The sequence below is a fragment of the Limulus polyphemus genome, unplaced genomic scaffold, assembly GCF_000517525.1.
Source record: "Limulus polyphemus unplaced genomic scaffold, Limulus_polyphemus-2.1.2 Scaffold195, whole genome shotgun sequence".
Taxonomy (NCBI): domain Eukaryota; kingdom Metazoa; phylum Arthropoda; class Merostomata; order Xiphosura; family Limulidae; genus Limulus; species Limulus polyphemus.
The window spans coordinates 341,353-360,496 of NW_013665805.1; the positions used below are offsets into that span (position 1 = coordinate 341,353).

At 31.2% G+C, this 19,144-nt stretch overlaps 1 protein-coding gene across 6 annotated transcripts in view; it reads right to left on the minus strand.

The window, feature by feature from the left end:
- LOC106478270 (epidermal growth factor receptor substrate 15-like 1) overlaps positions 1–19,144 on the minus strand; it is a 93,927-nt gene that overhangs the window by 59,694 nt on the left and 15,089 nt on the right. For all 6 annotated transcript variants that reach the window (XM_022381850.1, XM_022381848.1, XM_022381846.1 and 3 more), the window contains exons 3-11: positions 16,600–16,647; positions 12,945–13,028; positions 11,137–11,178; positions 10,077–10,136; positions 7,100–7,303; positions 2,909–3,078; positions 2,561–2,708; positions 1,163–1,254; positions 853–1,024 (exon numbers count right to left, since the gene is read on the minus strand). In XM_022381850.1, the coding sequence (XP_022237558.1) occupies positions 853–1,024; positions 1,163–1,254; positions 2,561–2,708; positions 2,909–3,078; positions 7,100–7,303; positions 10,077–10,136; positions 11,137–11,178; positions 12,945–13,028; positions 16,600–16,647 (1,020 nt within the window). The remainder of the gene's footprint in view (positions 1–852; positions 1,025–1,162; positions 1,255–2,560; positions 2,709–2,908; positions 3,079–7,099; positions 7,304–10,076; positions 10,137–11,136; positions 11,179–12,944; positions 13,029–16,599; positions 16,648–19,144) is intronic.

Below are 19,144 nucleotides of genomic sequence, written 5' to 3' on the forward strand. Positions count from 1 at the left end.
ATAATTTTTATTTAATTAATTAATGCACCAAAGAATATAGACTAATAACATGCAAAAAAGTAGACAAATTCTCTTACCTCTTAAAATTTTTCTGTCTTTCTAACTATGTGACAAGAGTTGTTACAAATTCATCCAAGCTAGTCATTAATTTTCTCATGGGAACGATGTTGGTACTTTAAGAGAAATTGAAATTTAACCGTTCAGAATATAATGTTATACATTATTTGATAGATGAAAACTTTAACTTTCTATTTGTTATAGGTAATATATAATTAAATGTAAGAGAGAAGTATTAACCAATTCTGAAAGAGAGGATGTGACATGTAGGTGTGGTAGGAGGGATCTGATTTTCTATTTGATAGTTCTGTAACCAAACAAAATTGAAGACTATAAAGATTATGGTTTGTCTGAGCAACGATAATTTTATAGAGAGTAATTTACGTTTAATTTCATACTTTTGAGGGGTGATGGATAAAATAGGGAAGATGACATGATAAAAGAAAATGTGTCACGTGGGTCACACTAGGGGAGATTCCGGGATTTTTAAATATTGCTTTGTAGAACTTAAAACTTGTATACTATCAAAATATGAATTATTAACTAAGATTTTATGCTATTTTAATTGGTATAACATAAACAAAAAGTAGTTTAATAAAATTTTGAATGTAAGGCACTAAAACCATTTATCATGCGCAGTAAAGGATACCCGTGGCGACAGGGTTAATTTGATAAAGAAAAATATGAGTAATGATCATTGATACATTTTCTATTTACAAGAAAAACACCACATAAAAATGTGAGAAAAATAAAATTCACATTTCAAGAGACAAGGAAGAGGTTGGCATCTCTAACCTGGCTAGTTAAGATATCCAACTGCTTTACTATCTCCATTTTCTCACTTTCTAGCTCTCTACTAGCTAATGTCAAAGAACTGATCTCATTTTCAAGGGTTTTTAGTTCAGTTTGTTGAGATTTAATCTGTGAATCTTTCTGAGCAACATCCACTTCAAGCTGCTGTTTTGTCCTATGATCAAACATAAAGAAAAATGGTAATGATGTAGCAAAATATAATAATAAAATTTTGTTTTCAATCAATTTATGCATGGTTAAGCATTTTCTCACCTTAAAAGCTCTATAACATTTATAGTATTCATTTACTTACTTCTGTAATTCACTGACTTCTAGCATCAAAGTGTTAAGTTCTTTACTGCCAGTTGACAGAGGTGTTCCTATTGAAGGGGACATGGAATCATCCTGTCAATATACTGAATTATTAATTATACTGAAATAGTATGAGAAGGATTTATTTTTCCAAATTGCTTAGAGTAACTAAATATTAATTTTTTAAATATATACAAGAAACATGTAAAATATAAAAACTGTCAAGTTTGATTAAATAAAATATATATCTTATAAAATCATCTATATTCAAGCATATCTAGATGTTATAATTACATACATTTCAAATAAATTTAAATATGTATTTAGAGTGCTCAGATATCTTTTATGCATTTTTATTATTGATATTTCATTTCTGTATTAGGCATTAGGTTCTAGTAAAAGTTTTGGGATAATACACATATATACTACCATGGCAAATACAGAAAGACTGGTGCATATGGTGATAGAATACAAGTTACACATGTTGTGACAAAGATAAACACACCTTAATAAAACATAAAAGTTAGATCTTCAGTGAAAATGGTACACTAAAAAATATGAAACTCAACCATTATGTTGAAACTGCATTGGCTGTAATGTACAGGGGAATGTTTATCTATATAAATGTAATAGTACTGTCTGTTGTTTGTCCATGTAACTACTTTGCAGGGTGTGGATGGATCTTCACCAAAATTGGTATGTTCATTTGGTCCATGCTGGGGTAAACACAAGTTTTCAGTTTTGCATTTTGCAGTTTTTATGGGTGTTTTTTACAATTACAACTTTTCATGTCCTAAATTAACCTTTCATTAATCATGAATTTCCATAACTTCTATCCAGGGGACAGGTACTCCAGCTAGAGATAAATAAATTACAAACCATAACAACATTGTTCTACAGAGTAAAGTTATAAGCAGCTACAGAAAACAAAATTAAAACCTCCCAACAAAGGAGGATAAACATAACAAATGAAATGGAGAATGCAATTCACAGGACACAAAAAATTTATAGCAGTAAATGGAAAAATATAAAAACAACACAAATTAAAGTAGATGCTCCAAGCAACAGCAGTAAAGAGAGAAATACTGAGTGACTCTGATAAATGATAGCAGGAGTATCATTAAACATGACTCATAAAATGTGATCACAGACGTAAGCAGGCAAATACCACATAACAGAACTTAAGTTTGTAACATGCTTATGGATTTAAACAATAAAATAGCATAACAATACTTTCTGTTTGTCAACAAAGCAATGGTTATAAACAAAAAAATTTAAGATAATACACATTACAGGTTGTTGTTATAGAAGTAGTAACATTAAAAAAGAAAATATTACATCAATAAGGTTTTGATTAAACTGAAAGTAATAAAAAAAAATATTACTGAAGCAAACTCACAGGTTGTGATCGAAGTGATGGTGGAACCATATCAGGTGTTAGCTCTGTAGGAATGTCTCCACCTTGTAGCTTTTGATATATCATATGCATAGCTAGAGCAAACTGTTCAGAATTTAACTTTCCTGAACAATTTATGTCACAAAGATTCCTAAAGAACAGAAATTTAAAAAACAAACATTAATTATTTAAAATGTTAGTAATAATTACAGGTAAAAAGAATATATCAAATGAAACTATTTCTCCAAGTGAAAATAACAAACCTATATAGTTTATCAATGCAATTATAACTTAAAAGAAAGAAAAATAAATGACTTTTTTTTTTCTGTTTGACAAAGCATACCAACTAACCAGACATGGGCCAACAAAATCTGTGGAAGTCCTGACTGAAGAAATACACCTTTCACATCTCCTCCCAGAACAAAACCATCACGATCTTGATCAAGAGATCGAAATATTTCATCGTATCTTGTTTTTTCTGCAGCATTAACAATCCATGGTGTTGTTGGTTTATTTGTGGCCTGAAAAAGTAAAAGAGTAGGAACATAGCACGATTCCACATGAATGGATAAATTTAATACAAGAGTTAAAAATTGAATTATAGGACAATTATAAAGTGTAGACTTCAAAAAAAGAAAATCATACTATATTAGATAAGACTATAAAAACATACTAGTTTGATCTTTGTAGTTATTCTTTAGAAGGCCTACTTTTAACTAATTTACAAAATATGAATGCCTTTGCATTTCGACAAACAGTGGCTAAGAAGTTATAAAAATCTACTATAAAATGTACTGAAGAACATCAAACAGTAAAAACTTGTTCACTAGTACCCTCTAAACTCATTCAACATGGTTAATTATAAGTATGCAAGAATCCCCATTCATATCTATAAACTAACTATATATTTTTCCTTTTTGTTTCAGATTAAACACTAGTGGTTTTAACTTCCACTTCATGTCATTTCTATACAGTTATACAATGAAATTCAGATAAGTTTATTTTTACTGTGAAAATCACAGAAAGTTTCAATCACCGAATCTTCAAACAAAGGTTGAAATTGTCAATACTGTTTTGAAAAGTAAACAGAAGTAATGCAACGTAACCAAAGGTTGTGGAAACGCAAAACTTTTATTTCATTTTTAAAGATAAGATTTTATTTAATGTTCTACCAACAGAATACATTTCAAATTTGTTTGTTTTAAAGCAAAGCCACACGGGGCTATCAGCTGTGTGCACCATAAGAAATCGAACCCCAGATTTCAGCAATGTATACATTTCAGTATAAATACTATTAATGAGAAATAGCAACTTGTTTCAGATTCTGAAGATGCATTTTACCAGTGAATTACTAGATTGTCTGAAAAATTGCAGTTTTGACTGTAGTACACTATGGCTGGAACATGTAAAGCCCAAAAAAATTATTAAATTTCAAAAATGTTAGGAACAAATGTTGAATATAGAAGAGTCCTCAGTTGACTGGGTAACTATGACTTGCTGAATAGTTTAAAAACATACAGTAAAAGTTATTTTTAATGCCTATTTATCTTTATAATCTTTTACCTGAACAAAACCTTACATGTGATGTTGAGATTTGCCCAGGTAGACAAAATATAGTTTATTTAACCATGTTAGCTTATGCTAAAGTAAGTGAGGTTAAAATCTCCCTTTGCTTTGCTATTGAGCAATTAGCAAAACCAAGAAGTTTTGAGCATGTAAAAAAACTCTTCTAGTTGTCTATATAAACAGACAAGAAATATGGATGAAGAGTTACAGTTTTTCAAGGAAAGCAAAAGCTTGACAAAAGAATGGGATTTGAAACATAAAAAATCATGTTGAACAGGATAAGTGGTCTGCCAATCCAGTCCACTTATTTAAAGACTGAATGCAGTTAACTCACATTTATTATCTATACAAGTGAGATTCAACACTTAAAAGTATTCTAACTTCATTAGCATGTGAGACAGAGTTGAAGATCAGTGTTTTAATTTATATTTACCTGCTCAGAACAACTTAGAATTGTATAAATGTTGAAGGTATTTCACAGTCTATAAAATTTAAAACTCAAAAACAGCTTAAATGGATAGAAAAAATGCATCATTTAAAAACGTTTCGCCACTGTTAACATGACATCATCAGTATTCAACTCAATTGTACACAACATTTAAGCACACCCAATTGGTAATGTCAACAAACCTCGAGCTAACATAAGTAAAAACCTACTTCTTGTGTTTTATTTATTAAAGATTTGTATTACTTTATTAAAATGACTTCTTATATTTTATGTTTATTAATATTAGGTTCTCGACAAATAATTTTAACAATTTTATTTTTATTACAATGTTCTGTATCTTTAAAATGTTGGTAGACATGTGATGGAGCATGTCCATGTTCTGCTATTCTAGTACTTAAATTTCTACCAGTCTCTCCTATATAGAGAATATTACAGTCCATACATGTTGGTAAACATGTGATGGAGCATGTCCATGTTCTGGTATTCTATTACTAAATTTCTACCAGTCTCCCCTATATAGAGAATATTACAGTCCGTACATGTTGGTAGACATGTGATGCAGCATGTCCATGTTCTGCTATTCTAGCACTTAAATCTCTACCAGCTTCCTCTATATAGAGAATATTACAGTCCTTACATGTTGGTAGACATGTGATGGAGCATGCCCGTGTTCTGATATTCTAGTATTATATTTCTACCAGTCTCCCCTATATAGAGATTATTACAGTCCGTACATGTTGATAGACATGTGATGGAGCATGTCCATGTTCTGCTATTCTAGCACTTAAATCTCTACCAGTTTCCTCTATATAGAGAATATTACAGTCCTTACATGTTGGTAGACATGTGATGCAGCATGTCCATGTTCTGCTATTCTAGTACTTAAATTTCTACCTAGTAAAAATACAAATTTTCCTACAACTGGAAACTTATATAAATTATCTTTTGACAGCATAGTTCTAGTTTGCATTTCTCAGAAACTGTCAATGATTCAGCTTTCAGGAAATACTAATTTTTAGACAATGTATTCTTGTCAATCACAACATATTATTTCATTCATATTTACATATTTATCATGCACTGTTAATGCCTAAAATTGAAATGTTACTGAGTTATTACTGTACTGTTATTTTATTACATTGTTAAAAGCTTGACAAACACATTTTTTACAGGCAAATTGAGTTAAAGTCAGGGAATTATGTATACATCTAGACTATTAATGGAAGTTGGGTTGTATTTTGGGGGATGTTCCATGAACATCAGGAACTTGGCAGTTCTGGAGTTTTGTAATACATGAGCATTGTTCATTTTGTGAACAAAGCATTCATTATTTTTTAAGTAAAAAGATGATTGCACATTTCAATAAAAAAGTATAAGGAAACAAATCCATACATTTCACAAGTACAGGTCAGGTAGCAACATTGCTATTTATTAAATTACATTACAAATAACATTTTCAACAAAACCATAAAAAATATTATCTTGAGAATTAAAGCAACTGTGTAAAATTCAGTCAGACTAACCTTACTAAGACACACTGTGATACTTAGTCTTGCTACTAGTATTTGTCTACTTTAGCCTAAATGTGCATGTCTGTGGCTTATACATTCTAGTTCTATTCATTAATGATTATGTCAATATGTACTAAAGTGATGTAACTTCAGGTACAAACTAACAAGTACTAGCAGATGTAACCATATGTTGGATGATGATAAGTTCATGAAAGCTATTTTTTTTCCAAGATATGCCAGTGGCAATATAAAGATTGAAAGTACATAAGAATAAAATTATTCATGTCTGCTGGGCTTGATTGTTCAAATAACGTTTTATTTTCTATTTTAGTTTATTATCAAAAAGCAACAAGTAACATGATTTAAAAACATCTCACTTAATACAAGTGTGTATCTTGAAAGTATGTGTAAACAATGCATGAAAAAGAAATCCCTCAAATGATTGATGGGATTTGAAAATAAAATGGAATTGTAGAATTAATGTATTATCAATCATGAATATATAAAGTGTTTCTGTTTTTGTCTGAAGTATGCCAATAATGATTGAAAGAACATAGGCAATATGTACATCCCATGTAATAAAAGAGGAAATTGGAAAATTTCCATTAGTACTAGCCACCCATACTGACTGATATATATTTAGCCAGCACTAGAGCTATGAAATCTATGCATTTTAAAATTAAAATAATTTCTTGACTCATCCCAATTCATTCCTAGTTGATTAAACCATATTGAAGGACAAACAAACAAACTTCTCTCAGCTTATTGTAGGATGTATTCTACACAATTAAAAAAAAAGAATTAGTTGATTTAGTATAACTACATAATTTTTTTAGCTATGCAGGTCACAAAAACAAGACATTTTTAAAAACTAAGCATGCTACAGTTCCTGTATAAATGTAAAATTCTAATTACTTTACAGCCACAAACACACACACACACACATTTCACACTTTTGTTAATTACATCACATGTTCTTAATTACACAGTTAATATTTTTAAAACATTTCTACAAACATTTTTTAAAGCAACATCTACAGTAGGTGTGCTTGATCGACTGCTAGAATCTTGACCATCAAGCCCAGGTAGAAGATCTGGTAACACTAGTGGTTGGATGGCTCCATATGGTGATTTTCTTCTTTTTGAGATAGGTATCAGATCTGGGGGCAGAGTAGGAGGAACTGGGACGTTTTCTACAGCTTTGTACACTAGATGCATTGCCTAAAATACAAGAGCATCAAGTTCTAAAATTAAAAAAAGAAAAACAATCTTTAGAAGATCTAAACAACTGAAGAAAAGTAAGTCACTTTTTATGACAGCCTCATTACTTAATAATATAGATGCATTAAAACACATCAAGTAGAAAATAAAAACTTGACAATTTTCATTAATGTATTACGAAAAGGAAAATAAGATACGCTTTTCATATAAGTTGGATCTCATAGCACTTTCAAAATTATAGCTTAAATAATTCTGAAGAACAAACCTTACATGAAACTGCTAAAAGACAGGAAAAGCATAAGGCAAAATATATACACACCTTTTAGCTATTACAAGTTTATATGCTTTGGAAAATATCAAACTAAAATGCATTTATGACCAAAATCACAAAACGTATATTAGTGATAACTGAGTTTAATAATTTCATAATATTTATAAAATAAAATTTAACTTATTATTATTCTACAATAATAAAATTATTTAATAATTGACTTTATGTGTTAGTTTATTTGTTGTTTACAACTTCCCACCCAACAGTACTTAAAATAGGTATCAGGTTATATTTTTGGTAAATAATACAAAACTTTAAACTATTAGGTTGCAAAATAGGTGGTAATCTCTAGCTAAACTGAATATCTAGCAAACTGAAAAAAATACTCCACATATTGAACAATAATTGAGCATCTGTTACAACTCTATTAACAGCATGGCAATTACTACTGTAATAACAGCATTATATACACAATAAAAGTCAAGACAACTTCTTTACAAAAGTTAAGAATAATGTCATTTGTTCAAAGTTTAGACATGAGAAGTAATTAAAAGTAATTATCCACCATAAAGTTATTTTATATGTGGAATATTTATGTTACCAAGTCATATTTTGTTGTAATCATTGTTTCTAAGGGTACTTGTACGTGTATCAATTTAAGCTGGTTCCTTGATACACTTCTGGGGGTAGTAAGTGCCTTTGTCAAATACTTGACTGTGTTCTTACAAGCAGCGATGATGATGTATGGAATGAACATCTTTAGCAAGAGTGAACATTCCAGTATTGCACGACCTTGTAGCATTTTGAGGTTCACTTTTTTTTCCCTTCAAATTTACAGGTCATTTAGTGGTTCTCAAGATTTACTTCAACACATATAAATATAATATGCTATTTGCAGTATCATGAAACTGGGTGTGTTTTCTTTCTTATATTTTTCTGAGCTAGTATGTTAAGAGTTCTAATTGTCCTGAAACCTCTCTGTACGTTGCATCAACTAAATACTTTCTTTGCCTGGTCTTGGAAAGTGAGAACAGCTTGACTGTTTTTGGATAACTGGCTGAGGAAGACCAAACATGTTACCTTTCCAGCTCCTTGTTTATAACTGGTTACATTTTGGCCTCATAATCCTTCTGATGGTTCCATTTGTACATTGATTAATGTTAAAAATTTACTGTAGTGATTTTAACTTTTCCTCTAGATATATATCATATGTGGTTCATCTGAATCTGTCCATAAAGGTTTTTATATCTATTGTAGTTACTAAAGGATGGTAGAATGATGTAGGTAACTATCTGGATAAGTAAGTTTTTATAAAATCCAGAGCACATTTGAAATCTATAACATCAATAGTAACTGTCAAGGAGGACGGTATGTAATATTCTTTGTTGGTTAATTATCAGTTGTACATTAAAACACCCGATGAAAGTTTCTGAAATTGTGACAAAGTTCTTTTAAATAAATAAAAAAAACAACAGGGGAGAAGTTCCTGGACCTCTCTCTCTCTCTCTCTCTCTATATATATATATATATATGTATAAATAAATGGCTTACAAACTAATGATTATATTGACTGTTAATAAGTGATTAAATCAGCACTATAAAATTCAAGCTTCTGGAGGTGCCTGTCAAACATTTAGGAAACACAACTTGAAGGTAAAACTGTGGATTATATAAGCAAAAGTGACATAACATACTAGAAGAAGTTGATAGCAAATTTTTCACCTACACCTATTAAAACCATATTTGAGTAAACAGAAGTAAACTACTTTGAAAAACAATGTTTCATTTATTTGTTTGAACTAGTTATAAAAACACAATATTTTACTTAACCCTAGTTTCCTTTATTCTTAACAAATACATTTGTTTTTACACCACTGACACCTACTAATATATATTACTTGATACCTTCAAACCCTACCCACTCTAACCATCAAGTTCTTTCCCAAAATAATGAGACTAGGTTTCTCTAAAAGTTAAAAAACTATTTTTCTTGCTTACTTCAAAGTTGTTTTTCTGTTTATTTGTGTGAACACTGCTTAGCCTCATGATTAGCCTGTACCTCATTTTTATTTATTAATTCATGCTGGATAAAACCAGCACTTTCAATATTTTTGGTACATAAGGTGTTTCCATCTATTACTGAATATTATTATTATGCTTTTAACCTTTCAATTTTAGGACTAAGGTTTTATTCACTTTTTTTTCTTTAATAAATTACTATAGGTTCAAATCTTATCTTAATCTTTGTAGCTGCAATACTGAATTCACTGTTAACTTCAGTGTTACTTAGAAAGTTAAAACCTACTCTTTATCATTAATCATTTGGAAAATCCTTAGTTTCAATTGATTATTTCATCTGATTAATAGTTGTTCTTTTTGAAAAATCATTAAACATTTTAATATCTTCAAACAACATGATATGTACAGTAAATGTATGACAATTGTTACGGTTTACATTCTAAACTGCAGCTAAATGAAAAACAAGAAGCAGAAAACACTTACCAGAACAAACTCATCTTTATCTAAAAATCCATCTTGATCAATATCACTTAAATCCCATATCTGTATAATAACAAAAAACTTTTGAGAAAGATAACAGCAAAAGATTTTGTGTTGAATAACAATTTACAAACATGTTTCAAAGAAGGAAACAAATGTTTAACAAAATTAAATTTTCAACACCAAGTCAAGCACCATCTCATAACCAAATGATGATTATGTATGTAGCTGATCTTAACATTTCACATAAACATTAAAAGTAATTTTTTGGTTAAAAGATGGCACACTAAGTATTTTTTTAATTAGAAAATGTGGTTTGTTTATTCAAAACTTAAATTACAACCTGTTTATTATGAACAAATAGCTCTTATTTAATCTTATGATCATTGTATGTAAATTTACATTACTATTTACGAGTTGGAAAATATTTTGGCACAATCTCTACTGACTACCTATAAAACTGTGTATTGTGCCCCAATACCAATTACATAAATGACACTTGGGTAACCTAAGTCTGTTTTCATTGACAAACTGGTTGTGTGCACATGTGCAACATGATTACAAGCAGATGATGAAACTCGATTCCATCCTAGATGACACAATTGATGCATCTGAGAAGATGGATGATGCACCTGATAATGAGTGAGATTGTGACTGGTTCATGCTACCAGGTACAACAATGTTACACTTCTACCAAACAGAGAAGTTTTAATTCACAAAATACTTCATTTTAATGCTTTAAACATGTATTTAATTACAAACGTGAAATTTATGAAAATCAGAGATTAGGCATTTTTACATCCCTAGTCCATGTCTAAATAACCAGGCTGTTTATAATAGAAATGTTTTAAGAAACTGATTTGTCTTTTACGACTGATTTCCATATACCTGGAAGTAAATGTTTCATATGCATAATACTAATAAACATATATACAAAAAAACATAATTACAATGGATAATCCTCATACTTGTTCAGTATGTAACTCATAAACATGCATAAATAGTGGCTTTTAGTACTCATATTTAAGCTCAGCTGGATTTTTTTAATAATAAAAATACTTACTTTTCCTAAAGTTTCTAAAGGGAGTTTTGAATTCATCATAACCTGGAAAGTATACAGCATATAATATATATTTAGAGAAAACTCTGCAGTTTATTTTATTTTTAAAGTACACTTTAACATATTACACATACCATCAAAATCATGTAGAAATTTCAAATTACAGAATCAATTTGAATCTCATAAATACAACAAAACAAGAAACCATATAATTATATTTGCCCTAATTTCCAAAATATTACTGAAGAAGTTAGTTTTACATTTGTTATCATGAAAAAAATAATCATATGTTTTTGTTAAATATGAAACATTAAAATATGCTAGTGAAATTTAAATATTAATATTTATCAGTATAAAAGGGTTTCAATCAGTTTCAGATCACATTTGAGCAAATATATTCTATGTTTGAAAAATTAGTACAACAGCAGCTTAGAGTAACTATCAACTGTGCTACAAAAAAAAAACCTAATAGATGAACTGAAACACAAATTCCAGCTAAACTACCAGAAGGAGATAGTTAATTTCTCAAACTGCCATCTGTTTTTAATAGAACAAAAATTATGATTATGACTGTACAATGTTAAAATATTATGATGTTATACATATCTCAGAAGAATATATACAGCACAATCTTGGCACAGCTTACTAGATAGTTAATCTTCTTACTATGGCTAGGGTGAAGCAGAGTCTAGATCAAGTCTGAGCAACTGCTGACTCACTAGATAACTTTATTGGCCTGTCACTAGTTTCTGGGTAGGCATATGTTAACTCTCTAATTACCTGTACTGATACTACTTCACCAAAAAGTTTTGTTACAGTTCCACATTCAAATGTTTATTTAGAAAAAAAATTATAAAGATATTTAAATTTAAATTAATTTAAGATATTATTTGCTACTTTTTGAGTGAAATATATTAATGACTTTGAGAAAAAGGTGAAAAATTTGGTGTTTGTAATTGTGTTGTAATTGCAAGATATATTTAAAGATTTTTGTTAAGTTACAAAAGCCCCTAGTCTTTAGATTTTATACTATCATGATATGTTTAATGTTCTATTTTGGAGAGAATTGTATGCAGCCTGCTAAAATCAATTAATGACCTGTCAAAGCTTTTTATGGATTTTATAGCCTTCTACTACTCCAAAGTTGCCTATTTCTGGTCTAGATCTTAAAATAACTTATCCATTAGATGATACATGTAACATATCATTCAAGAAAAACCACAATTCTCTTTCTAATATCAATACAATTGTTAACTAAGTCAAGTAACTTGCACTGATTTTTCTTAAGTAACATAAAAATTATGAAAAGCTTTATAGAGCTTTGAAAAATGTCCTCATACTTCATAAAAAATTAAAAAAAAAACAAGAATAACCTACACTAAGATCAAAATTATTATTTTCTAGTAATGTGTCTTTACACAAATAAATATATACAACTTTTAGTAAAAACGTTTCTTACTAAATGTAAACCTTTTATTCTACTTTATCTTGCATACAATTTACTTAAAAAACAATGACAGAAAACTGTAACAACAGGTATTAACAAAATTTACACTAAAATATGATTTTAAAATAACTTGATGTATTAAAACTATATAACTAATGCACCTTCAAGAATGTTCTAGTGACTTACAGAACACTGATTGTCAAATTTGAGGAGAATAATTTAATATTTTCAAATTCTATGAAGAAAAGAGTTTGAAAATTTTTTTAGTTGTCAGACATAACTGTTACACACAAGCTTAATTAAACTTCTGAATTCATAAATTCTGAAAAGCTTTACTAATAACTTCTATAGTGGGGAAACATACAGGTTTTACTTTATTTCCAGATAGCTTGTGGTCTTCAGGTCCCAAAGCACTGAATATCTCTTCATAGTTTGACCTTTCAGAAGGCTGTGAATATAACGAAAATCTTTAATACATTACTTGTGACTCCTGAAAAATGACTTATATAATATTAATTCATATAACTACCTGAAAAACTCTTATATTTTTTTTTGATTTCATAAAAAGGGCAGAGGTCACTCAAGAGCAATTATTTTGGAAGTTAAAATTTTCCTAATTTGTCCAAATCCCCAAAACAAACAGAACCATCCACGCAGTGAGAAAAGGTGATGTAAGCAAAAGCCTGACTATCTCTTCCATATGGTGAAGTCTGAGGGGAGATGGTTAAGCCCAACCCAAATGAGTGTTGAAAAAAAAACCCTAGATGGAACAGGTATGTAGTTGGCGAGAGAATGGATTTTTCCAATTTGATAATGAAGCCCGGCCTTTTGGCTTCAGAAAAGAGAACCTGGGTATGTTGTCTGGCAATGTGAAGGGTTAGTGTTAAAAGAAGCCAATTGTCCATATAGTGATGTGTGCACAGACCCAGAGAATAGAGATGTCGAGCAAAGGCCCGTACTACTCGGCAAAAGACATATGGTGCTGAAGCAAGTTCAAATGGGAGAGCTCAGAACCACAACACTTGTTCATCATGCACAAAATGTAGAAATCGTTGAGAAGATTGTGCTATGGGGATGTGAAGATAGGCATCTGCAACATCGAACTTAGACATCCAAAGACTGAATGTGAAGTTCCAACAAGGTTGAAGAAAAGATTCTATGGTGAAACAAAGAGGCTGAAGGAAATGAGTGGTTCGAGACAGATCAATGATAGGATGCCAATCTCCAGTTTTCTTGGGCACCAAAAATAGATGAGAACAGAATCCTGGATGAATGGGATCAACCTTCTCAATGGCTTGTTTGATGAACAGCTCCTGAATGGCCCAGGAACAAAGGTCTGCACGTCTGAGGTCTGAAGGAGGAGAAAAAACAACTGGATGGGAGGACAGAGGAGCCGGAGAAGTAAACTGAATCTTGAACCACAAATCCAGAACACTGAGAACCTAAGGACTGATGGTGAAGGAATGCCAAATGTCGTGAAAGAGATGTAACCGTCCTCCCACAAGATTAGGTGAAAATAGGTAGTCACCAACACTGGAATATGGACAGAAATTATTCTGAGAACCAATAGGACAATACATTGAAGGAGGGGGCTGTGAGATTCAAATGGATGATCCTCCAGAAGTACCCATTGGAGTAGAATAGAGGCGAGCAGCCAATGATAATAAAGAAGACTGCAAATGTGCCAGATGAATTCAAGCTTCTAGGGCTTCTGGAATTCCAGCAAACAAGTAAGGCCAAAGAAAAGGCACCTCCCATAAATCACAAAGAGCAGTGGAGGGCAAAGGAATACCCTCCAATAAGGCATCACGACTCAATAAGTCCCAACAATAGACCAACCACGACCCCAAGAAAAGGCTTGAAGAGGACAAATGCATCATAGTATTAACCAGTAAAGTGTCCAGTTCATCATCAAATTGATGAAGAGAGCAGTAATATGCTTCAAACAAAAGACGAAGGGAAGAGAAGTTTTGTAAAACAGTAGTAAGAGTAAAATGAATCTGCAAAAATTGAGACTTGTTAAGAGGGATAACAGGTTCTAACCTGGAACCCCATAGATCCAACTACTGAATGTCCAAATATACATCATCCTGATGATGATAAGCCAGAGCATGTTGTTCAGATAATCAAGGGGGGAAGGCATAGCAATACCCTCACATAATTGTGTTGCAAACTTACCTGCATGCACAGCAATATCAAGGGAAAGAGGAAGAACAAAGTAATTCCCCTGAGATCGATTGGCCAACAAGGCAGGGGTAGACTCAAAAGCAACGGGGTTATTCCCCAAAACTTCACAAACTTGCATAACTAACTGCAGAAAAGGGGCAGAAGGTGACTGATCAGATGAGCCCTCAATAGAGGGAGCCCAAATGAAAGAAGGAGCAGGAAACAGGGAGTCTAAATTCTCCCCAGAATATTCAGGCTCATGATGAAAAGCCAAACCCCGGGCCACGTGAAGGACTCCATCTCCCCCTGAATCAGGTCACAGACAGATTCCACCGAGAGTGGATACCCCCCTGACTGCTGACTACCACCAGATAACAAAGAAGGAATGGATGAGGGCTGGTTAGTCTCCATGCCTGAAACCATTACATGGGAATTCATACCCATTTTTTTTTTTTGTAACCGCAGAAGATATTAGCAACAGGGAAAAAACTAAAAGAACACCTGACTATTATGAAACTGAACTAATCAAAATGTAAACCACAAAACATGTCTCTCAATGCACGCGGTTTGTCGAGAAAAGTGATTTTATTGTCTGTATACAGTGCTTATATACAGTACCTGCATAGAGGGTGTGTGAGGGCCGGTGTAAAGTTTTGCAAATTAGATATTGCTGAGGGAAGTCAAGTGGGGTATATAAAGACTGGAGCAAGCGAACACGATGCTTAGATGGCAAAGATGGAGATCTAGAAATAGCTAAAAGTGTCGGCGGAGGTATGTATGTTTTGGAACTATAACATTATGCAAAAAACACACAAACACACCTATTTCTAAATATTTGTCTTAGGTCTACTTTATAGTATATATATCATATTAAGTCAATTTTATATGGAGTGAAATCAAAATTGTGTACTTTTAAGTTACACAAAAATGTTACACCAGTTAATATGTATTACAATATAAAGTTACTGCTTCACCAATTCTTTTTTTATATTTTGCACTGACTAAAAAAAAAAAAAGTAGACTATAGCTGACAAAACAAAACAGAACTTCATTTCTTACTAGCTTGGAAACCAGTTAAAATATTTTAAGAATGATATAAAGATTTTGTTCAACAGCCAAGTCTGTTTTTAAATCATAAACTATGCAAGATGATTTCCTGAAGTTTTTTATTTTTACTTTTCTTAAATAGCAAGGAACTTGCTTTTGAAGTGTCTATATTTGAAAAGCTCATTTCTTAAAATGGTAATTGAAAAAAAATCCATTACCTGATAAATTGAATAACACATGACACTCCTAAATGATTTGTGAAAATGAATCAGGGTTTTTATTAATAGTCTGACACTTTGAATATTATGAACAGAATTACTACGGTTTCAAAAATCATGTTTCTTACAACTTTCTTGAACTAAGTCAAAAACTGACTGAAAGTTAAATACTTTTTTTTTTCTTTCTGGTCTATTTGGAATAGTTCCTGGGGCTGGTTTTGAAGTTATGTTGCAACATCCTCTAATGACATCCTTAGATAAATGCCTTTTGAATTATTTCCAGTATTTTGTTGATAAAATGTTGTGCATAGATATTTTAAATTTCATCAAAAAATACTTTTCTGGAAAAAAAAAAAGGTTGTGTACAATTTACCAAAATTATAATTCCATAAATACTGACTTCCATGTTCAATATTTGGGGTTACTCTAATGACCTGTACAGCATTTTGACCAACACATTTTTGTTATCAAAAGATTTATTTTCTTCAATTTAAAGAATGCCTGCTACAACCACGTGGTTTAGTATAAATCATTTTCAATACCATGATTTTATGTTAAGAATAAATGTAAAAAAAAACTGATACTTACTTTAATAGACCAGTCTAAAGCTGAGGTTATTCTTCCTCCTGTTCTTTCCTATTTTACAAAAGGTATAATAACCACTTAATGAAAAACTTCTATAATCATATAAAGCACTTAAACATACATATATATAATATAGAAACAGTTTAAACAAATAAACATCTCTTTCTTTCTATCTAAGAGTTTGATTTCACACACTGCTTTTGATATTTAGCTTTTCTCATGTTAAATTAAACAAAAAAAAGGGAAATTGGTCACCTGTAATTTAAAAAGTTATGTTATTTATAAATCTATAAATGGTTTAGCTGGAATTTTTTAAACATATAACATAATTTATTCAATCTATTTACTCATTAATTAGCAATTAACAGATTATCTATTTAAAATTTTTTCCTGTCAAATACCAATAATTATCCAACTATATCACCTGATACCAATGCTGTTATTAAGTATTAGAGCAGGTAAGATACCTTGAACTACTGATTTTTACTGGCTATATTTATAATAAAATTAGTTCAAAAAATAAATAAAAAGAATAAGTCATAAAAAAAATACTTTGCACTACCACTTCTAGAAACACTTAACAAAAAACAAAACCAAACACAGACATGTATTAAATTTTGAATTGTAACTGTTACTTTCACTAGTTTATAGTAGAACCATAAAAAGATCAGCATAAAAATATTGAACTTATTTAACAACTTTCCCACTTAATAGAATAAAGATAATTTTTGGCTTTAAACCATAATGTTTACATTTTCACAAGCAATGCAGATTATGAAAAAAAAAAAGTGAAAAAAAAGAAATTGGTGCAGTATATTTTGTAGTAGTTGTGTGATAAAAACTATTGATAATAATAATTTCAAATAATTCACTTATTCGAGTAATAAAAAAAACAAAAACCTCACGGCTTTCTAGTTATATTTAGTATAACAAATTTGCGAGTGATTCTTCTTCAGAAAAAGCAACATTTCTGCTATATCACAAACCAGCCCGTTCCTCTTCTCATCCACAACATGTGAGGCAGTGCCAAACAACTGTTAGATGCCAATGCTGCTGCAGAGGGCAAAAGGAAACTTCTGTGCAGCTTCAGCCCAAATCAGAAAATGGTCTTTATTGCTACCTAGTACTGCAGGTTTTAAGCAATTACTGAAAGTATGGGCTAACTCAAATAACTTTTACTGAAGCACAACATAACACTGAAATTAATTCCATCAGTTTCTAACCCATGGCACTTTCCTCCAATATTTCATCATGCAACAAACACAGGGTACTACTGGGTTTTACATAAGTTCTTTTACCTGCTTGCTTTGATTTCCTTATGACAGATTCTTTGATTGTTGTGTATCCTATGTCAATTTGCTTACATTTGTTCCAGATGTGTCAACAATATTTGCATAGCAAGCAGCTTTTTGTCAGTGTTGGTGAAGTATCTGTCCTTGTATCTTGGATACAGCAAGGTTGCAATTCAGTAGTAGGATTCTGACTTCAGTGAACAGCACTTTTATGGCCAATATAGTTTTAATTCTGTGTTCTAAATTTGTAACTTTGTTTGAGTCTTTATAAAGCTATTATGAATGGGGTAACATCAGGAATAGAGGAGTTTTTTGTAGTTGTTGAATTTCATGCTAAGCTACTCTATGGCTATTTGTCTTAGCTATCCGTAATTTGGAAGTGACAGACAAAAGGGAAGGTAGCTAGTCAACAACTCCCCCTGCCAATTCTTGGGCTACACTTTCTAAATGAAAAGTGAGATTGACCATCACATTATAATGCCCTAATAGCTGAAAAGGTGAGCATGTTCAGTGATAGAATCAAACCAGCGACCTGCAGATGGAGAGTAAAGCACTCTAAATACCAGCTATGGCTAAGGAGGAACTTATTTTACACATTAATTCTTCAAAAGGCACTAGGACTATTACTACTATTTCAATCAACATCCACTAATAAACAGTGAGGGTTGCAAGGATTTCATAATCAGTAGCATAGGCTCCAAGAACATGTTTCTGTTCCATAAAGCTTTGCAGCATGTAGTTCCACCTTGTCTTTACATCCTGCTGTAACTTCTTGGAAGACATTTTAAGCTCTATCTGCAGCACTTGCAATTAAGAATAAGTCAGTGGAGAATGTTTAAAGCCTCCAACAATTTTTTGTTTGATAACCAGTATATCAAACAGATTACAGTGTGGTAATACACTTTTATTCACAATAAACTGGAGTATGTGCTACACAAGGCAAGCATGGCAAACCAAAGCCTAGAATTACACTTGCAACATTTGAAAAGTTTTTTGGTGTACAAAACTTGAAGATAGTTTTTATATGCGGAAACATCTGTTAGCTGTGTTCTTGCACAGATCTTAAAATATAACGTTGATAAACGGAAACATCGGCACATGTAGATATGCAGATCTTGAAAGTCGAGTTGTTCAAAACTTTAAAATAGCGTTGATAACTGGACCAATTTTTGGTTGAGATGTTGCAAAGGAAATATCTGCTGAAGCTTTCCGCCAGACATTAATCATAGCAGAACCATCTGGAAAATGATCTACAG